Source organism: Aythya marila (assembly GCF_965140915.1).
Source record: "Aythya marila genome assembly, chromosome: 1".
Classification (NCBI taxonomy): Eukaryota; Metazoa; Chordata; class Aves; order Anseriformes; family Anatidae; genus Aythya; species Aythya marila.
This window is the reverse complement of record NC_139042.1, coordinates 196,776,580-196,798,524: the sequence shown is the minus strand read 5'-3', so window position 1 is coordinate 196,798,524 and position 21,945 is coordinate 196,776,580. Positions and strand designations below refer to the sequence as shown.

The 21,945-nt window shown below is 36.3% G+C and overlaps 1 protein-coding gene across 3 annotated transcripts in view; it reads left to right on the top strand.

Annotated features, from left to right (window-relative positions):
- The first annotated feature begins 1,650 nt into the window (after positions 1 to 1,650).
- Positions 1,651 to 21,945, top strand: part of HGF (hepatocyte growth factor) — a 63,342-nt gene continuing 43,047 nt past the window's right edge. For all 3 annotated transcript variants that reach the window (XM_082784673.1, XM_082784672.1, XM_082784674.1), the window contains exons 1-4: positions 1,651 to 1,832; positions 13,871 to 14,036; positions 18,817 to 18,929; positions 19,450 to 19,564. In XM_082784673.1, coding sequence (XP_082640799.1) covers positions 1,757 to 1,832; positions 13,871 to 14,036; positions 18,817 to 18,929; positions 19,450 to 19,564 — 470 coding nt within the window. In that variant the 5' untranslated portion in view covers positions 1,651 to 1,756. The remainder of the gene's footprint in view (positions 1,833 to 13,870; positions 14,037 to 18,816; positions 18,930 to 19,449; positions 19,565 to 21,945) is intronic.

Sequence of the window (21,945 nt, the reverse complement as noted above, 5' to 3'; positions counted from 1 at the left end):
TGCTTATTGTTTATATTTATGTCTATCTTAAAGCACAAGCAGAAGAACAGAAAACAGAAACTGAGATATCCATGTTCTACTTTTTGCAGTGGATAAGGATTTCGCACAAGGTCAATGGCATAAGGAATACAAATTCTCTGCTCCCAGGTTGTGCTTTTAGCACACCAGCAAATAAACTCAAGCAAATAAAGCCTTATTCTTTGGAGAAAAAGCAAAAAAATAGAAATAATTTTCATTCTGCATATTTAAGAAAGTTTTTTTTTTTTTTTCCACATGAATTTGTTTTTCCTGTAACACCAAATGTTCAAAATATTTTCTTCACAAACTCTCCCTCAGCTCCTTATTGTCCCCTTTCTTTCACTTACCAAGACAGTAATTCCCAAATAGAAATATTTTGTTTTGACATTGGGTATAATTTGGGTGAAAGGAAAGAAAAAAGCATATATATACATATATTTTTGGAAATAAAGGAAAAGTAAATAAAACATAAAAATGAATATCTTTTGCCTTTGAAAACAACATGTTTTTGAGAAAAACTCTTTCATTCAAAGGTGTTTATGAGCAAAATGGGTAGTAAGGCTGGGAAAGGGAAACTGGACTGGAGAAGACTCACATGGCAGGGGTCCATATGCAGGTCTCTTGTTTATTTGCGGAAAATGGAAAGAAATGTTTTTCTACTGCTTGTGTTGTCATACACTTATGCAATAGACCATAGGTGGGTGCATGGGAGAAAGAACTGGTTTAAATTACAGCAAAACTTTTTCTGAAATGTTTATTTTTGAACACTCACATTAGCAAAGGCCGGTCTCATGCTTTTAAACAAACTCCAACGCCATTTCTTCCACAAAGTTAAAAGGAAGCACAATAGAAGAATTAGAGTCATTTTGCCAGTAACAGAAGGAAGGTCGGGCCTCGCTTTGGACTGTGGTTTGTCTCCACAGAGAAATACCAGCCAGCTGATACTTGACCTTTAGATTCCCCAGAGTTGCCACAATTTTGGGGAAGTGGCTCATGTCAGATGGTCAAAGAGGGTGATGGAAAGGCCAGGCCAGCAGCCAAGGGGGAGCCATGGACAGGTCGGAGGAAAGGTGTGCTTCTTAACCAGGAAACGGTCTTGTTTTGTTCCTGGCTATGGGGCAGCAGGAGTCCTGCTGAAACAGCCATGGTTGAGGGTCTTTCCTGCGGATGAGGCCAAAGGGCAGGTGAGAAAAAGGGTGACTTTATGAGGGGAGATGTCTGCGGGCAGAGAGAGGTGATATGGCTGCAGGTGAGAGGACAAAGGAGGGTTGGGGGCTAGGAGTGAGGGGGGAGGATATGGGGGACTGTGCAGCAGTAGACACCAGCCCCAAGGCAAGCTCTGAGGGACCCGATCAGCCTGGCTGCTCCTCCTGAGCCCCTGGAGGGATCCAGGGAGGGAGGAAGGCGGTGGGGAGAGGGAAGGAGGGAGAAAGGGAGGTGGTGGTGGGAGCCCCCTCGCTGGGCTGGCTGCGGGGCGGGAGGGGAGGCAGCTCCTGGGGAGGGGCGGGGTGGGGGAGAGGAGGCAGAGAGGGGATGTTGTTAAACAGTTTCTTACCGTAAGAGGGAGTTGGGACCCAGATCTTTCCAGTTAATCACACAACAAACTTAGATCATCGCAATAAAAAGCAGCTCGGCTCACTCTGCCTCCTCGAGTGACCGGCTGTGCACAGGGTCCTTCCGAGGAGCCATCTCCTCTCCTCCTCCCCGCCAGCCCGCCGGAGGGGGGGCCGCCGGCACCATGTGGGCCACCCAACTCCTGCCAGCCTTGCTACTCCATCAGCTGCTGCTGCTTCCCATCACCATCCCTGCGGCAGGTTAGTTTTTTCTGTCACTTCTCCAGGGACACCCCCGCCACCTCACGGCCGCGGCGTTTCCCCTCTCCCCCTCACAGTCGCGGCGGGGGCGGTGCAGCGGGCGGGGAGACCCCAACACCCCCGGCTCCCCTCAGGAGTACCTGCGCTGAGGGCAGGCACCGGCAGCGGCCGGAGGTGAGGTGCCTGGGTGTCGGGGCAGGCTGAGCACTGTTTGCGGCAGTTTGCTCGTCCAGGGCTTTGCGGGGACAGGAGGAGCGGGTGGTGGCTTGCGGGGATGTCGCTGCATCCCGCCACCTCCCCTCCCAGCGAGGGGGCTCTCTCCGGATGGGAAGAACTGAGGAAGTGGGAGCGGGAGAGACAGCTCCTGGCCGCTGTCAGGGCGTGAGGGAACATCTGCCCTTCGTTTCCAAGTGGCAGAATAAACGTTAGGTTACATAAATTGACAAGGAATACCCAAAGCACGAGATAGTATAAGATAAGACTGTATAAGAAAGGGAATGTCCTTGCCAAAGTTCAGCGGTATGGACATGCTATTTCCAGACTGAAATACTTGTAATTTCATTAGATGTTCCTGATGAAGCCCGGGAGCGGGGGGGGGGGGGGGGGGGGGGGAGGGGGAGAAGGGGGGAAGGAACAAACAATAAGTCATCAAGTGCTGGAAGCTCTTTAGCTGAATTTCTTTCCTGAAGTGTCCCCCTTAGACTGGATATCTGAAGAGCTAACTCTGTGTTTCTATTGGCCCTCTGGGGAGACGTTTGAGGAAAAAAGAGTTTGCAAAGGTTTCTACAAACCTTTCCTTCCTTCCTTCCGCCAACATTGTTAGGGTCAGACCTTTGCACAGACAGAAACAAAAGACAGCCACAATTCAGGGAAAGGATCTGCTAGGAGTGGGCAGAGTGAGAGCAGGCACATACAGTGCATGAGTCCTTTGGTCATGTCAGAGGGCATCAAGCACTGGGTATGGCAAGTGGTGTTGATGGCTTCCAAGATATAATTATATTTTTATAGTTACAATTATATATATATATATATGATTTAAAAGTGGGTTTATTTATTTATTTATTTATTGTAAACTCAGTGGGCTAGTTAAAAAAAAAAGAAAAAAGAAAAAGAATGGCAGCATCACATGTAGTAAAACCTGTTATTTTTCACCTACTGTGAGTGTGGTTCTGTATGATGTTGAACGTCTCAGAAGACCTGTGCTCAGTCTGCTCAGTGACAATTTTGTTTTTGCATTACCAATACAGGCATTAGTAGCAGGTGAAACAGAGATACAGACACTATGCTACTATGTTTTTCTAAACTACTTTTTTTATGCGCATTGCAATTTCCATTTTGTGGACATGTGACCTTTCAGAAAAAATGATGACTAGAGCTAGTTTGGAATTTTCTGAGATTTCCCCCCCACACACACACACACACTGGAAAATGCTGACCCATCAAAACTTTTCATTTTAAATAGAAAATGTCTTTGGCTTGGTTCCTCCATATCAAATTAATAAGAAATCTGCAGCAAAGGCATTCACAATAGCTTGGGGTACCTGATAGTGAAAAATCTTCACCTAGGATAGAAACTCATCAACTGATGGGCTAGTTTGAAAAAAGCAAAACAGCCTCCTGCAACTTTATTCAGTGGGCCAACTAGACAGAAACTGGTCTATAGCCAAATTCATAAGAAGCTAGGTCATGCTTAATCTCAGGACACTTTTCTTGAATGAGACAAAGTCCTTGTTCTCCCTGTAGGCTGTTAGCAGGGTCTATACTTTCCCAAGCTCAATGAATAATATTTCATCTATCTAATATTCCAACAGGAGAGATTGAGAGACAGATACTGTGAATATCAGTAGGTTGATGATTATGGTCATGCCCTAACCAATGAACTCTTCAGTTTAGGAGGGCATGGTTCATCCTGGTGTGGATGAAAATTAGATTTCCAAAACTTCAGAATTTTTCATAGAGTAGAACTTGTTTTCTGGCCAACTTTCACAGTGGCAGTTTCTTGGCAACACTCCCTTTTTTAACTTTCCTCCCCCACCCACCATAATATTAATCAATCCTATTGTTTGCCTTATGGGCAAGAAAGATGACTCTTACTACATGCAATCATTGTGCTGTCTTTGCTTTGTAAAAATAGGTGATCTTCAACAAAAGTTTCAGGATTTGTACAATGTATGCAAGAGGAAGTTTTGTTAGTTTCTGAAAATATATTGGTAGCTTTCTAAACATAAATGGTATCTTTTATACAGGATTTTGAATTATTTTTACTGAGATGTTTTCAAGAAAGCTATATATATAAGAAAGCATATATATGTGTATATATATTTAATATTTTTATATATGAAAAAAGAGGGTAAGTGAAGAAAACAGAATTTAAATATATATATATATAAGAAAATCCTTTGCTAATACATGTCAATACTTTTTCTATTACTATCTTGTCAAAGCTGGTTTTAAATTTACTTAGCAATGAGTATTGTTTCTTCTATGAGTGGATCTTTTAGGTTTGGAATCCAAAGTCCTAAGTCCTGTGCAAAGACAATGTCCGGTGTTGTTGAGTTTTCTTATACATGTGGGGTTATATTAATGGGTTAAAAAAACAAACAAGCAAACAAAAAGAATCTGAAGAAAACAGCAAGAAATTTTCATGTCAGCAGGCTGTCCACAATATCAGTTTTTGAGTTTCTTTTTAACATATAAGACTTAAGATGTTGATTGGTGAAAGAGATAAATGTGCAAGGTTCCTATAGACTACTTGCCTAGTCATTATCAATATCCTGCAGGTCCTGTAAGTCTAAGTCTGAATTCTTACTAAAAGTAAAAAAACAGATTGGCATATTGAATGAAAAAAAAAAAAAAAGAATGAATGCTAAAGATTTATTTAAATTAAAGATATTTTTCTGTGAAAAGACTGGCATCTGAGTGTGTTTCTTTATTCAAACTTCTCAGCACTTTCTGTAGCTTGGATCATCTGAAGCAGTTTCTAATGAAGATGTGGCAGTTGCACTTAGTTCCTATAAATAACTGTTCCTTAAAAAAATACCATAGCAATAATCGATGTATGAATGTTGTGTATTCCTGTGGTCTGCATAGCTACACATATTTTAAAAATTTAATGTGATTTATACTTCCCTAACCCAGCTGTAGATAATCATTATTCTATATACTGTCAACAAAGTGAAATGATACTCTGCCAGTTGGAAGACTGTATTCCTTCTGTTTAATGGAATCCTTTTGGTGCTCAGTGCCAGGGGCTGCTTGTTTTGCTCTCACATATAATACAGTTCTTACCCTGCTTAACAGATTTTCTGTTTCTATTAATGTAATTTTCATAAGCAACCTAGCAGGAGAATCTAGAGTTGAAAGACATGAGATTAAAACGTTGCATAAAACTCTGGAAAATCGTGCACTGAAGTCAAGGAAAAGAAAGCCTCTTATTGGAGGAGCTCATCTGTCATTATTGTAATACTTCAACTGAGGCCAGGGTTGGAAGGGAAATGCACAGTCTCCCTCAGAGAACGTAATATCTCCCCTTTGGATCTTTACGCTGAACATTAGTTTGCCGCTTAAGCATTTCAGACTTTTCTAAGGAGATTTGAAGGCCGGATAACTGGGCCCCTTGATGGGTAAAAGCTCTATGTGGGAAGGAGAGTGTTGCCCTGAACTTTTTGCAGTTGCTTGTACTAGATGAGCATAGGAATTTTACTTTCTCCTCACCAGTCTTCAGGTGGGGGGTAGATGGGCAGAGGCTACAAGGCAGAATGGAGACGAAAAAGGATTGATCTCTGCACTTGCTTGGGAAGCAGGAATGGTAGGAAAATTGGTGTCTTCCAGAAGTGAGCAATGTTTGTACTTTGCAGTGTGGAATTAGGACAGCTCCAAAGCATTGTGAAGAAATGAAGACATCCTTGCCTTCACCTCTCTCCTTTCTATAGGGTTTTTTGGCAGTCCTGTTAGAGGACAGTAGAAGTATTCCTGAACATGGTTAGTATCCAACACATAAAGCAAAGCCGCAGTGAAGCAGAGCTAGGAGCATGCTCCAGATTATTTAAATATGCTGGCAAAATCTAGCTACAGGAGATGGAATCAAATGGCTTGTGGGCCTCCACCCATGCGCTGTATGATGAGCCTGGCCATGCCTGGCAGTCCTCAGTGCTGCTGGCCTGGCTGAGGACTGGCTGCTCCCTCCTTCTCCCATCAGCTCCAGCTCTTGCTGACTCCTTGAGTTGGCCGGCAGCACTATTTTTAGACAAACAACATGCAGCAAGACTCGCCACTCCTCACAGGGGCCGTTTTGCTTAGCAGCTGGTCACTCTGCTATGCCTGAACCCTGCCCTGCCTTCCTGTGCTTTTCTCTATACTCCCTGCTCCAAGCCTGGACACCCTCAGTGGTGGCTGAGACCCCATTGCAAATGGAGTGCACAATGTGCTGGGTGCCTTAGAGGAAGCACCAAAAGCTTGTAAAGATTGTGGAACACTAAGTGAAATATAAAGGATTTAATTATTGTGTAAATGTGTAAGACAAATCTTACAATGGAAAATGCTCTTTGTAATTTAGCCAGAGGTTACATACAGCAAGTCAGAGTACAAACTGCAGACCATTTGTTTCTGCCAATGGGTCCCAGCATCCTGCTGTGAAGATAACCTTTTCTTTGAAGAAAAAGAGCTGTCCATTTGCATCTAACATCCAATTTTAGAACATGCTATCATTTTTTAATGCTATCCTTTATTTCTTAAGTTTTCACACTGACTATAGGAGAGGGTTAAAAAGGAAGAACTTAGCAAACATGAAGTTGGGTTCCAGAGAAAATGGCACTCTTTGCAGCTGCTAACGAGGGATATGTGTATATAGGTGCGTGTATGTGTGGGGGTGTGTGAGTAAGTGGTAATATGCAATGTAAAGCCAAAAAGAAAAATCTTTTTGCATTTCCTGAATCTGCTCAACAACTAAACTGAATGCCAACATAAAAATAAGGAAAAAATTATATCTGTATTATATATTTCTATTTTAAACTGTTTTCTAAAAATTGTAATTTTTTTCCATTAAGTCTCTTTTGCTAAGAAAATAAAATTCAAAAGTTAAAAAAAAAATCATGTGGTCCTCCAGATACCTTTCTGAAAAACTGTTTAATTGTCACAAGTTAAAGATGACTCTTTGGACAGCTGGTTTTATTTTGATGGCATTCCATCTATATGGCTGACTGCAGTTTTTATAGGTATGGTTGGTAAACATTTTTAATCCTAAATTATTGTTTTACATAAATAAAGGCATTAAACTTAATCTGGCATCTAAGTCAATTCAATCTACAAACTTATTTTCTTGGATACATTTCAGAATTGTTTCAGTTTCCCTTCCTTCCTTCCTTCCTTCCTTCCTTCCTTCCTTCCTTCCTTCCTTCCTTCCTAAATGAGAGGTAATTTAGAAACATTGTTCATTTATTTGCATTCTAGCCAAGAAACTGGATATTTTTTATACTTGAAACAAGCATAAGAAGTAGTCAAAATAAGTGAAAGTAAGTTGAAACTAAGTTAAAAGTAAATTTAAAATGATGACCATTTATTCACTTTATCAAAGCAATTCTTCCAGGACTTGGTTTAAGAGATAAAATGGTCGTGAAAATATTTGTTTAAAGAACTGCTTCCTAAATATTCTTATAGATAGTAAGACCACATAAATTATTTTGGTATCAACATGCAACATTTTTTTTTAAAAAATATATATATATATTTATTTTTACAGTCACTGTAGTGTTAAACGATAAAATATACTTTGCATGTGGTATCTGAAACCATTTGATAGCATATACTTTATTTTAGCATATACATATATTTTATTCATAATGAAACCAGTATATTTGTGTTATCATATTGGGACCTGCACCAATATACAATTTACCCTTAGTGTTTTATATCATTGTCCTGGAGACGCATTATTGAATTTAATTCAAAATAACCCTTCCAACATGTTTTATAGACAAATTAAATACCTCACCACATTTGCTTACTGTTCTTCAATCCATGTATGCTAAGGACTCTTGCATACTTTTTTAAGTATAAAGCATACTTTTTTTTTTTTTTAAACTCTATTCAACAATTTTGCTTTTACACAAGTTTTGCCAAATGCATTTTAATGCATATGATTAAGCTTTATTTTTTATTTTGTATTAAATTGTCATTATACTGAGATAAGCATTCAGTTTTGATATCTCTTCTGAAAAATATCTGTTGAAATATATCTTGTTTTTTTTTCAGTTTACTTTGGCTTGCAGTGATGATTGTTCTTTGAAAAAAAATAAGTTAATATCTGATCTTATTTTGACCTTCTGACCTGGTTATCAGTTATAAAATTAATAATTCAATCTCTAGTTAGTCTATCTGTTAACTGCTCAAGTGCAAATGACTTTGTTTCATTACACAGATGATGCAAAAATATTGAACAGCAGTTTAAAATGCCTACTGATACTAAAGACGTAGGCATTGAAATGCATTGCTCAAGGAAGTGGTGGTATCCCTGGCATCATCCCTTGGGATATTTAAGGATCCGGTGCTTAGGGACACAGTTTAGTGGGTGACATTGGTAGTAGGATGATGGTTGGACCATCTTGAAGAAGATCTTGAAGGTCTTTTCCAACCTTAATGATTCTATGATTCTATTCTATATTTCTGAAATATTTATATCACTTTATATGACCATTTCTCTTCACTTGACTATTCTTTAAATTTTCAGCTTCCTGCACAGTGTGTGGGCAACTTCTCTCTTTTCAATTTTTCCAATTTTTCTCACAAGTGCCGTATCATTTTGCCTTTTTTTTTTTTTTTTCTTCCCACTACTTAGCAGGACTGTAATTGATTCCTTAATTTTTTTGTCATCATCTTCCGTCCTAGAAGAATTGAGGTACCTTCCTCTCTCTTTTATTTTTATTTTTATTTTTTTCCTTCAAAACGGAATATTATGAATGTCTTTTTCCATCCACCATATAAAGATCTGCAACTTACTTACGTCAGTATCTATCATAATAGAATTAAAGTCTTTCATTACCCTGGTCAGTTGGAAGTTTAACACAACAAAGCAAATTACTTGTGAAACTGCTGAAGTTCTAAAAGATGTAATCCAGCTCTGCAAGTGTAAACAAACAAAATCAGTAAATAAAACTCCACATCAAAACAGCAAGATTTCATTAAGGATCTTGATTCAAACATAAACTTTGAATTTAAATTTACTTATCTTTTCATTTTGATAATTTGGTGTTGAGTTGTTATGTGCTTGTTCTGTTTAATAAAGTGGTATGTAAAATTAGAAAGAACAGAAAGGAATGAGGCTTCTCACATTATCACAGAATGAGGCTTCTCACATTATCACAAGTCTCCATTATGTGGTTCTTTAAGAGAGCACTAACTATTGCATAGATTAGAGTGAGACTTGGAAACTCTGAAAGCTGACATGCTGAATGCATCACAAGTCTTGATTAATAAAAGCTTTGTATAGTCTATAGCAAGTCTATAAAAGTGGGGATTTTTCAAGGGAGACAGCAGTACGCTCCAAGTACTCTGTAAGACTGTAACTCCTAAGCCTAAATATACAACTATATTAGAAAAAGCTGGACTGATGCAGAAAGGAGAAAGGGATTACTAATGATATAGATAATGTCAGATAAATTCATTGTAAAATTTAGCTGTAGACAATACAAGTAGTGTTTTGATCTCATTATAATTCGCAAAGGTAATCTTTAGGCCTGTTGATATCCTGCATGCTCTTGGTTGATGCAACAGTGGTATAATTTGCCCAATACTAATTGTTTACTACAAAACAGCTAATAGAAAAATCAATTCCTTTTAGTGATCAGGCTAAAACCTGAGAGTCTAATACTTGACTTGTTAATGTATTTAAGCTCTAAATGAAACTACTGAAACTACTTTTATACTGAAGTTCTTGACTCTCTTATAGCTCAGTATCAGACTTACTGTTTTCTACTAGGTGTGAATTTTTACATTGAGGTATAGAACATACCCAGTGTCAGGACTGAGTGGTATGACGATAGGGTGAGTAGAAATCTCTTTTTGGTGTGGGAACAAAAGAGGAAAAAAAAAAATGATGTTGCTGCTATTTTCCCATTAGCCCAGTGGTTAGAAAATACCTAGAGGCTGGAAGACAAGAAAATTCAAATGTCTTTGCTATGTCAAACTTAATTTGTTAATTGAGGAAGTATCTACATTTCTATGACATTGATTATTACTCTCATTCTTAGCTGTTATACCTGTTTTATTTTTTTTAATATAAAAATAATTAAAATAATTGCAGTTAAATATGGCATAGAATACAGGTACCACAACTTCCTAGGGAGTCATTTTACATTACAGCTGCAGAAAAAAAATATTTATTTCTATTTTCTTTATCTTTATTTTCAATTACATGTTTGGTGTAGACTGAAACTACTACACGAAAAAATATTTTTGGAAATAATTTCCCCCTGATGCTCTACAGTTTGAATAATCTCAGTTAATACTCTCTATCTGAGAAGACTACACAGAAACTTCATATGGAAAATGTAGTAAGGGAACCCAGAGTTGGTTCTTGTTTCCTTCTTTCTGTAAGGAAATTTTTTTCTTTAGTGAATGTTTAACACATTTTATGAAAGTGGTAGAGACCTATTGGAAAGACTGTTGAGATACTAGATGAGATGATGGAATACTTGCCCACTGCAGCATCCAGCTAGAGCAAACATGGTAGTTCCCACTTTCCCGGGCACTGACTGAGCTCTGTGTTCTGTCCGACCATGTTTGCTATCATATTAAGAGACAGAAAGAGGCACTACCTTCACCTTTTTGAGGAGTACTTGACATAAAGAAATACATTTAGTCAGCCAAAGAAATGTATTTAATTAATTAGTTTTAGTTAGTTAGTTTTCCTTTGTTGATGAAAAAAACTGTTGATTTGTGTTTGAATGGATTCTTTTGTTTGAGTCAGCTCTTCTTATTTTCAAATTTAAGTACAATGAGACTTCCTTAGTAACCTGATATTCAAGTGTGAGAAGCATCAGAGGACATAACCCACAAAATAAGCAAAAGTCCTGATTAATCAAAGTTTAGGAAACTGATATGAATGACAGTCAAAAATTAGGAGCATCAGTTATAGAATATTGCATTATAGTCTTTGACGTAGAATATTTCTAGGGCACTATTTTATTTAATATTTTAATAATAAAACCACCTAGGGTTATTTATTTATTTATTTTCTTTGTGGTGTAAAAGTAATGTTTTGCATTATTCAGATGGTTCTAACAAAGTCACACCATGCATTTGGCCCTTTGCCTTTTGGATTATAGGCAAAGTCATAGAATGTTGTTGTTTGAAAGCTAAAGTAAATCAGAGTGTTATGAATTGCTAAATGCAAGATCAAACCCATAATCCTCTTTGGACAAGTGCTCAGGAAAAAAAAAAAAAAAAAAAAAAAAAAAAAAGCACAACTGTGAACCATGCTTGTCAGGCGGCAGAGCAGAATTTCTTGAATTTATTTATTTATTTATTTTTGGCTGATATTCTTGCATGCTTGCTGGTGAGTTTAAGAAGTTGTTATCATAGGGAATTAAGATAATGATGCATCGGTAGATGGCAAATGTTAGCATCAAGAACTAAAAGAAAATACTTTGATATTTCTGTACAGATTCTTACCTTCATTTGATATAAAAATGGCTAAGAAAACATAGAAATAATTACATCTTCTAAGATAATATATTGAGACATTTACCACAAAAGCTTAATGGAAGATTTGTTTTTCTGCGGTTGTCTTAAAGAGCAGATGCAATCCTTATTGCAGCACTTTGTCTCTTTCACCCAAGAACAACAACAACAAAAAGCAGCTTCAGCGTAAAGACAATAGTTTCCAGTAGCAATGCTAATCCTTATAGCCAGAATCTCAGCATAACATTTCCATAAACATTATGAGTCAATTTGGGTACATATACATTGTGCAAATGCAAGGCTGAAAATGCTTATTATAACTTATATGGGTCCCAGACACAGCTCCAAAGTCATTTGATCTTTTCAGCAAAGGCTTCTTCCTATAACTATAATAGGGCTTCCTGTAACAATACTAGGGATTTGGAGGGAAATTAATAATTTCTGTACATTTTCTGAAAATAACTGGAATTAAAATTATGAGCTATTAGGTACAGGGGAATAGCATTGCTCACAGTTCATCAGTTTTAAAAGAGTAGAATGTGGTGAAGATTTTTTATAGGGTTATTGCAGCAGAGAAATTCTATTCCTTTGATCTTTGCTCTCCCTCTCTCAGTCATGTCCCCCCACCCTTCACCTTTAATAACTGAAGCTTGATGAAATCTACTTTAAATGTCTTTGGTCTATTTTTAGGTGTCTTAGGGATAATTCACCACTGAGAGGTGTGATTTAGCTAAATACAGTGAAAATGTGAGCTCCCTTCCCATCAGGATGGAAGTTCTGCCAAAGGAACACCTTTCAGCCCTCTTTAGCTTCATAATGGCACTAAATCATTTGGATTCACAGAGAGCTCAGCTATTGCACTTTTGCAACTTGAGGAGTTATTCTGAACTTCTGTGCAGAGTGTAGCAAACAAAAATTGCTGGTCCATGTGCACTTTGCACCTGTATAAGAAATTCTATTCAGTAGAATGGCACACTAGGGTAAGGATTCATGTATTTGCAAGCTCTGGCAAAAATTAATAAATTAGTCATGAGCATTCATGTTCTGTTACCGTGGCTGATCCTTTGAAGAAAAAAAAAAAAAAAAAAAAGGAAGGACAGCTGAAAACAGTTATATGGAAATATTTTATGAAAAATAATACTACCTAGTTTGTAAACTAAGGAGTATTTTGTTCACCTGACTTTTACTGCATTAGCCATCTAATCCAAAAATATCATAATGTATCCTTGAGTGAAAAAAGATAAGTAGTTCCAAAGGGCAATTTATCCTTCCTGTGTTACTCATGTGTCCTAGAATAGTGAGAATCATCTAGAGGTACTCATCTGCCTTCTTTGATGATGGGGGAGCCTACAGTGGCAGACAGGTTTCTATGGGAAAAGCTAACATGCATACACATTGGAAAAATAGCGGGTTTTTCTTGCAAAAATCAAAGACTTTTCCTCTGGCACTTCAGCCAAACTTCTCTAGCCAATCTTGCCTGCTCCATTTTACACCTCTTCCCCTGGGTCTTTCTACAGAGACATGGAAAACGATCTTTCTGTAACAGTGCAGACTATTTCCATGTTATGGCTTCTGCCTCCCCTCCTTTTCTGTAGGCTCACAACACTCATTCATTCACTTCTAAACTGAACACAACATTCTCACTGAGCCTTCACTAGAGCAATGGATGGGAAAAGTGAATATTTTATGTTACTTTCAGGCTCCAAATCTGCTCTCAATTTGTGTTAAAATGTTTTAATGTTTTCTGTTTTAAGAACAATTTAGCCAATTCAAACTATAATTCTCTATGACATTTTTATTCCTCCCTTTCTAATTTTAACTCTAGTCTGTCCATTAAAAGTAGACATTTGTTTAACTTTATCACTTCAGTTTTTATTGGAAATATTTATCAGATATCAGTTTTTGTGATGTATAGCAAGCGTATTTTCAGGTTCTGAAAAAAATATTCACAGGGTGTAAAACTTTCCTCTTACCCTTTTCTTGTATTATGTAATTCTTTATTTGAAATGAGCTTTACTACTATCCCAGTTTTTAAGGATGGAGATCACCATCTAAAATAATCAATTCTTCTTAAGTATCTGCTTGTACTTTAGTTTTATGAATTTTGCTATGATTTTGGTACCAATGTAATAATATATATTGTATGTATGTATACGTAATAATATATACATTATACAATACATACAATACATATACAACAATTTTGTATATTTTTTTTATTATATTTTTTTTATATATTATATACAATATATACAATGCAATAATTCTTTAATAAATTATATTCATTTCTAATGTAATCTGTAATCTCAGGACTGATCTTAACTTTTTTTTTTTTTTGTCTTCTTCTTTGCTTTTTTTCTTAGATGGTAAAGGAAAAAGGAGAAATCCTCTTCATGACTACAAAAAAACAGGAGAGTTGATGCTCATCAAGGTAAACAAAACACTGGAAGTTAAAACCAAGCTGTTAAATACCACTGAGCAGTGTGCCAAGAGATGCAGCAGGAACAAAGGTCTTTCATTCACTTGCAAGTAAGTTATGTATCTCTATTATTATTACATTTTTCCTAATAGATTCTTATATAATACTCTTTGGACAAAGGTTTCTCTGGAATTGTTATCAGCTGTAGCTTGTACTGAGTACAATCTAAAGACTGCACTGTTTTGATTTCTTTGGTATTTCTTATTTGGTATCTTTATTTGGTAGTTCTTATTTGGTATCTTTATTTTCTTATTTGATATATTTTCTACCTGTCCAGAATATGTAATGACAACGTAATGTAATATAAAGCATTATCTGAGTTGTTCTGTCTTTTTAGCTTGTCCAATCTGTAGTCTTTTCTGTAATATAGCTGAGAAATATACTTATTTTAAGATGTCAATGATTTGTGCTGCACCGTAGTGTTCAGTGAACATTTCTGGGATTTTTATCTCTCTTATAAAATGGTTATTGTCACACATCACAGCTGCAGTATTTCAGCACCACTTCAGACCATATTCTATCTTCATTCTTTACACATTACTCCCACTAAAGTCAATGGGAACTTCACACATGGAACACAGATACATACACTGCTGAAGTTCACTGGCAAGTACTATGAATTTGATACAATGGATTCAAACCTTCTCAGCTGTACAATCATTACAAGTATATGATAGCTATTCTACAGCATCTGCTGTCTCTTACAAACACATCATGCAGCTGATTGCTTGTCTGCTTAGTACATATTCTCTACTATTTTTTGGAACAAATCACTGTTATTTTTCCTGTTTATTAGACTTGAATTGTTCCCCCAGCCTCTTTATGCTAGACCTTTAGCAATAAATGAACACAGGAGAATCTTGGAGAGAATTAATGACTTCTGTACTAGTAAGCATTGGGCTAAATGTCAGCCTGATCTTGAAATATATATTAAAAAAAAAAAAAAAGACTTATGACAAATAGAAGTCAGATCAAATGTGATAACAAAAGCCCTTCCTTGGCAGAAAAGGTCCTCCATTGAAATTTAATCCTTTTTTAAGCCTTTAATTGCAGATTAAAAGAGTTCTGGAGATGTAGTTTTTATTATTTTGTACTTTGACTATTTACATATGTAAACAATAAGCAGAGTTTACATATTTTCCACGCACTCATATTTTTTCACATGGTACAAGTAACTCTTTTTCCTATTGGCAGAGCTTCCATGGACATCATTGCCAAGTCGATCAGGTTGCACTCCATGCAATAAGAAATCGTTCGGTTCTGGTCTTCAGTGGCACAGAGTAGTATAGAATTAGGTTTTACAGTGTAACAAACATATAATGCCAAGTTTGTTACATATAATGTAACAAACAAAATAATGCCAAGAAAACAACAATTTCAATATCTTCTCAGGAAGATTGTTTCAAGGATCTTCTAATTGTAGCTGCTCTGGACGGTACATTTAATCTTCTGAAAATAATAAGTATGTTAATATATTCATTGATTCCACTTTACATGAATAATATTCTAGAACCTCTCTGCATTTTCATTACTTTTTCATTTATGAAATATTTTTTTTCTGTTGGGACACTCAGTCCCTGTCACTGTATGACAGATTCATTAAGGGGCAAACTCCCTCTGCTGTAATCAGTCAATAAAAGAATATAAAGGACCAATGATGGACTTTGACAACAGAGCTTGGAAGAATTCTGCTCACAGATAGCATTACCGCAATCAGTCATATATGGCTATTTTACACTGAAAATGAAAAATAATTAAAAATCTGACTGCTCATGCTCTGAATTTCCCATTTTTTCTTACAGTTGTTTAGCCAACAAGGCTAGCAGCAGAGGTGTAGGTGATTAGGTCTTGCCTGTGCTATCTCTGTGCAGCAAGAGAGATTCCCTCTATCTGGAAATATTCTTGTGGTTTCATTTGGTCCCAGATGGGTCCTTTTATACTGTGCATAGTTCTTTGATGCTACTGTAAAATTACACTTTTAAAGGAAGCAGGGATTGCTAATGTTTCCCTTTTATTCGTAGAACTACCAGTCTTTAACTTCACGCCAGCATATGGTTAGTACAGGGTAAAATGTGTTGCTAACTGAAATTAAAACCAATTCATTTACTGGCTGTTGTGTGATCATACAAAACCTAGAAGAGAAGTGGCATAAATTGGCATTTTATATACATGAAACATAAGACTTGGATTTTCCATTGTTTATTGACATTTTTGTGACTTGATTCTAATGTTAGTACTGATCCAAGAAGTAGTTCTCTATCACTCGGGTAACAACACTAATGTTAATATTTATTTTCTGGATGCAAACTCAGTTTGTTTAAGAATTATGATAGGATAAAATAGAAATACTTCATAACATAATTATGACAATAGTACTTGAAGAAGTACTCCATGAGTCTCCTTCCTGAGAAGTACGGAACCAAGATGAGGGTTTAACCTTGCTCTGGTTCTTTTCCACTAGAAAGTGGTGAATTAGTGGAGTCCAGGCATTACAGACAGGATCAGCCATTCCTAAATTGCTGGGAAAAAAAAAAAAAAAGGTTTTTATTTATTTATTTATTATAAACTGCTGAAGTTGTAATAAAAGTTATAATATCTCAGAGCTGACCTTTCTTCCTTTCTCTTGCTGTCATACTTGCATAGATCTTGATCATCTTTAATAGAGTTGCAAGAGCCTTATACAGACTCATTTTTCCTACATAACACTATTGCTAAAATCCAACCCCCCAACAAAGTATCCCTTAGATTCACTTATCTTGTCTTTTTGACTTCATAATTATCTGTTCAGCATTTTCTGTATTCCATATCAGCTTTTCTTACCTACTGCTGAGCTGTTCTCTTCATTTGGTTTACTACTAGTTGCAGTCCATTACTCCTGCTGTTTTCTTTAAGTTATCCTTGCAGCTTTTCCCACATTTTTTCTTTAAAGGATGAGAAAAACACAATATAGCTACTATTATACTGCCTGCAGGTGACTGTTGCAGACATGTCACTTCCTTACCTATAAAGCTGTACCAGTCTTATCCTTTGTTATCTTCTTACTTTCTATTTTGTCTTTTAGTTTCATATTTAGACAGCAAGGGGCTGTAGTGTAGACCACAGGATTCCAGAGTCTGGTCAGAAACTCTACTGTCTCAGTACAAATAGCAACAACAAAAATTGTTGTGATCGGCAGTATCAGTAGAAGAAAGACCAAGAATTTGCTTAAATATGTTGACTTTGGAAGTGTAAAAACCCTCTCGATTAGGGTCCAAGAAAAGATTTGTAGAAACTTTTATGTACAAAAGTGACTGAAGCCAAGCTGGAAGGAAACCAAAAGGCAACTGAAAGGCAAAAACTGAAAGAATTGTTTGTAAACAGAGCATTCTGCATTCCCACTTTAGAAGGGAGGAGGGGAAGGGAGAATGTAATTGGAAAGGCTTGAAAGGTCAAGGATATTTTTGTGAAGATGGAGTTAGAAGCACTTGGATATGTTCATATTTGAGAACTAGCCAGAAGAGAACAGAAGGCTGAACAAAGGCAGAAGGATGAAGGTTAGCAGGTTGGAAACATTTGGAGTCAACAGAGTAGAGAGCAGTTGGATGAAAAATCTGTTTGGTGATGGAAAAGATAATGAAGAGGATGTTTGAAAGAGGGAAGAGCGGGGAGGTTGGATAAGATCTTGTAGTATTTTTAACTGAAGCCAGCAAGATCTCACACAGAAAAACTTGTGTGGCAAGAGGGGAATTAAATGGAAAGCAAGAGCTGTGAGTTGGGGGTGCAGTAAACAGCCAAAATAAAGATGAAGTGTAAGAAATCTGTGTGGCTTTTGCATACTATTAGGTGGTGTTAAAATCTCAGGTCAGGATAAAATGGCTGAGATTTGGGATGACCAATGCCTGCCAGTTAGAAATAAAGATTGTGTTGTGGGCTAAAGATAATAGAGTCATGTGAGTGATTTATTATTTTTTTTTTTTCAGACAGTTAAGAGTTTTTAAAACGCTTAAAATATTTTACCTACATTTAAAGCAATTCATTTGAAAGTGATGTTGGGAGGAAAAACTCTTTATATTTAATTGAAAACATTGACAGAAAGTTTTCTTGCTTTTCTGATTACTGTTTGTCTTTCTTGCCTTCTTCCCCTCATCCCCCAATTTCACTCAATTCAACACTATTCTTGAAATATTTTTGAAATAATCTAACCTTTAAAGCAGTTAAAAATAGAGAGAGAAAAAAGAAAAAAAAAACTAAAGCAAAGCAAGGATAGGTACACAATCACAGTTTAGATTATTCATAAAAAAATAAAAAAAAATATAACCTTGTTTTCAAATAGCTCTGTTGTTCTAGGCAAGAAACAGAACTCCGTGTGCCTCATTTTTTCTCAAGCCATCAGAGTGGATAAACTATTAACTATTAACTGTTAGCTATTTCACAGGCATATTGTAAGTAAAACAGAGATGTTATATAATATTCTTTTTTCTTTCTTTTTTTCTTTCTCTCTCTCTCTCTTTCTTTCTTTTTTTTTTCCTGCAGAAAGCAACATAACTGGGGACACAAATGCTGTCTCAGTCACATTTATCTCACTTTTAAAATAAAGATCTTTAATGACAAGGGAACTCTTAGATTAGTGTGAACAACCAAGCTAGTATTTAATGTAGTGGCCACATCAAATTAATTTCTTTGTTTCTTTGTTCTTGTCAGCACAGTTGTGGGTTTAAATCATAATTGGGGCTGTTTCTCTGACTTTCCCAGTAAAAATAAATCTGATGTCATTGCATGCTCCTTGGCAAGCCATGTGTCATTATTATAAACCACATAGAGATTTTTTTCTCATCAAGATTTTCTTTGCAGGGCTTTTGCTTATGACAGAGTTACAAAACGGTGCCATTGGTTATCCTTCAACAGCTTGACAAATGGTGTGAGAAAGAAGCAAGACCATGCGTTTGATCTGTTTGAAAAGAAGGGTAACTGATTTATTTACTGATTTTGTTTTTCCAGCTATGGAAGGGGACAAAAGCTGAGGTCAGTCAGTGACTTTTTGGCTGTAGAGACATTCTGGGTATAATATGGTTTTATACATTCTGAAAGCTGAAACTTACATCTTTATTTACAAATATTGTCTTTGTGTTGCAGAAATTAAAATCTCAGTTGTATGTGTTACTGTTATTGACTTAATGTTACTTTTCTTTACCTTCTTAATAAGTGGAGGTGTTAAGTCCTGAGTCATGTACTTTTGGTTAATCAGACACTTTGATAATATTTTTGATAGCTTTCTTTGTCAAGCTAGTGATAACTCTTTTTTTTAAAAAAAAAAAAAAAAAAAAAGGAAAAAATACATGTGGACAATTACTTTTTTTTGAACAATTATGTCTTTAAAGAATATGAAAAATATTTTTAATGTGAAAACTGACAATGAGATTTATTTTTAAATACATTGAGAAAATATTTAACCGAACTCCTAATACTTCCCTTTTCTTTCAATAGACTATGTCAGGAATTGTATAATTGGAAAAGGAGCAGACTACAAAGGGACAATATCTGTCACCAAAAGTGGTATTCAGTGTCAGGCCTGGAACTCAATGATTCCCCATGAGCACAGGTAAGAGTTCAGCAGCAGAGACAGTGGGAATAGTACTCAGACAGCTTCTACAAAGCACAGTTTTATTTATTAGTAGACAAGGAATTTATGAGAACATTGATCTTAAACCACAAAATCTGCTAGGTGTATTCTTGCCTTTTCCCAAGAGATGTCATTCTCTAGGTCTCAGAAAACTCTCACCTTCTCAGTCTTTCTACAAAATGTTCTCTCCCAGGGCTAGCCTGCGTGTCTGGATCCTTTCCTCCCCCGTGTTGGATTTTTTTTTAGCTCTTTATACCCTTTTGATCCTGGCAGTAGCAAAACAGCTGCATTACTTCAGCCTGGAGTCTGGAAGTTTATCACTGTTTTCTAATGGGCTCCTAGGAAATGGGTCATTTTAAAAAATATGGTATGGGAAGCAAAGGCTATTGGGAATATTAGCCCACCTATTTGATCAGTATACAATTATTGTTACTATATTTTGCATAGATCTTACTCATTCTGTATTATTTGTAGTATATGTTAAACTCTATAAAGCATTTAGATCAGGCAACGAATACACTGAAATTATTGATCAAATGATTTAAATCCTTTTCTTCAGATCATACAAGCACAATAACTAAAAGTTGATGCAGCAGATATGGGACAACTTTTGAGTTTAAGTCCTGATATAATGGGAACTGAGAACATATCTACACCCTGAGAGCAGCCTCATTTCATCTACATTACCTAAAGAAAAGAGAAGAAAATGAAAAACTGAAGCCAGGAGGAGTAATGATAAAAGTAGATTTAACCGTAGCAAAAGTTGCTGGAAACTAGCAATCAATCAATCAATCAATCAATCAATAAATAAGAAGATTTACTTTCCCACTTTTTGGCCATTTCTTTTTGAACCTTTTCATATTGGCTTCAGACAGTTAGATTATAAACTCTTAAGATCCAAAAAAGACATGTCCTCTCACCCAATAATTTCCCATTCACTTTGCTGACTTTTGGTCTGTTCTCTCAGCATCAGCACTTTGTTTAGGAAAAGCCAAACTGGAGACTGTTAGTGAGACTGGGCTATACACTGCTCAGTCCTGTCCTGACCAAATCTATCCAGAGTTCAAGATGAGAGCTTGGAACAACATTAAAAGGTGAAGAATACTTGGGTTCTCTCCTCTTATGATGTGTTGCAGAGCTGAGCCTCAGGCTTGGACTGGACTGGACTTGACTGCTTACAATATCGTGTGTCTGATTTTCAGTGTTGGACTAGACCCATGCTTAATTGTGATCATATGATAAATGCCATCACCTCATATGGCAATGACCTCTTGAGACTCAATACCTTGCGGTATACCACCTTCATCTTTTAAAAATGAAATAATTCTCAATAATCACATCAGGAATGAGCATTAATTTTGTATAGTATACACATGACTGTGTAATAAAAGAAGAAAAAGTGTATGAAGGGTATATATGTATCACTAAATTGAAATTTTGTTTCGATCTGTACCAAACACAGCTCTATCTGCTGAGAGACAGACACTCTTCTATGATGAATTTTATGAGAATGACTTTTCTCCTGTCTTGTGCAATAAGTTTAATTTTTAAAAGGTCACTGGATAAACGAGGTGGCTGAATGCTAATTTTGTTTTTCAACATCAGAAAATATGATTTCATCATCAGAGACATGAGGGAGATGGGAAGAAGCAGACAGTAGTGGTGTGTTTGGAACTTATTAGTATGAAAGTCTTAGATTTTTAGGTCAGTTTTTCTCAACATCTGGTTATCACCATGTGCAATTTAGAAAATAAATCCCCCCCCCCCTTTTTTTTTTTTTTTCATGTTCAAAGGAGAGATGTACTTTATTGATTATTTCTTGATCTTTCCAGAAAATTTTAAAATAACTTCAGACTTTAAACTTGTGTTTGTATTTAACTAATGATGTATTTAATTCATTTGTATTCCAGTAGAACCTGGAGACTCCCAACTGAAATCAGGATTACATTATTTTAGTTTCTATTCTAGCACAGTTTATAAAACTCTCTCTACATATTTTTGTTTCTTAAGAATTTATTACCTAAATGGCTCAAGATAATATAAGAAAGGTAAAAGAGAGATGGTGTAAGAGTAGACCAATACTTCACTGGCTTTTTGCTAGCTTCCAGCAACTTTAGCTGTTGTTGAATCTGCTTTTACCATTACTCTTACTGGCTTCAGTTTCTGGCTCTCTTCTTCCTTAGGTAATGTAGTTGAACTAAATCAGTACACAGATTTAGGAGTGGCTCTATTGTATAATTTTGGGTAAGTCTTTACTCTGTCTCATTTCCTCCCTCAAGAATGTTGCTTCAATACCTGTTGAATCCATTTGTGTATCTGACCCATCTTGAGTTTTTAATGTTATACATTTTTTATTTTTA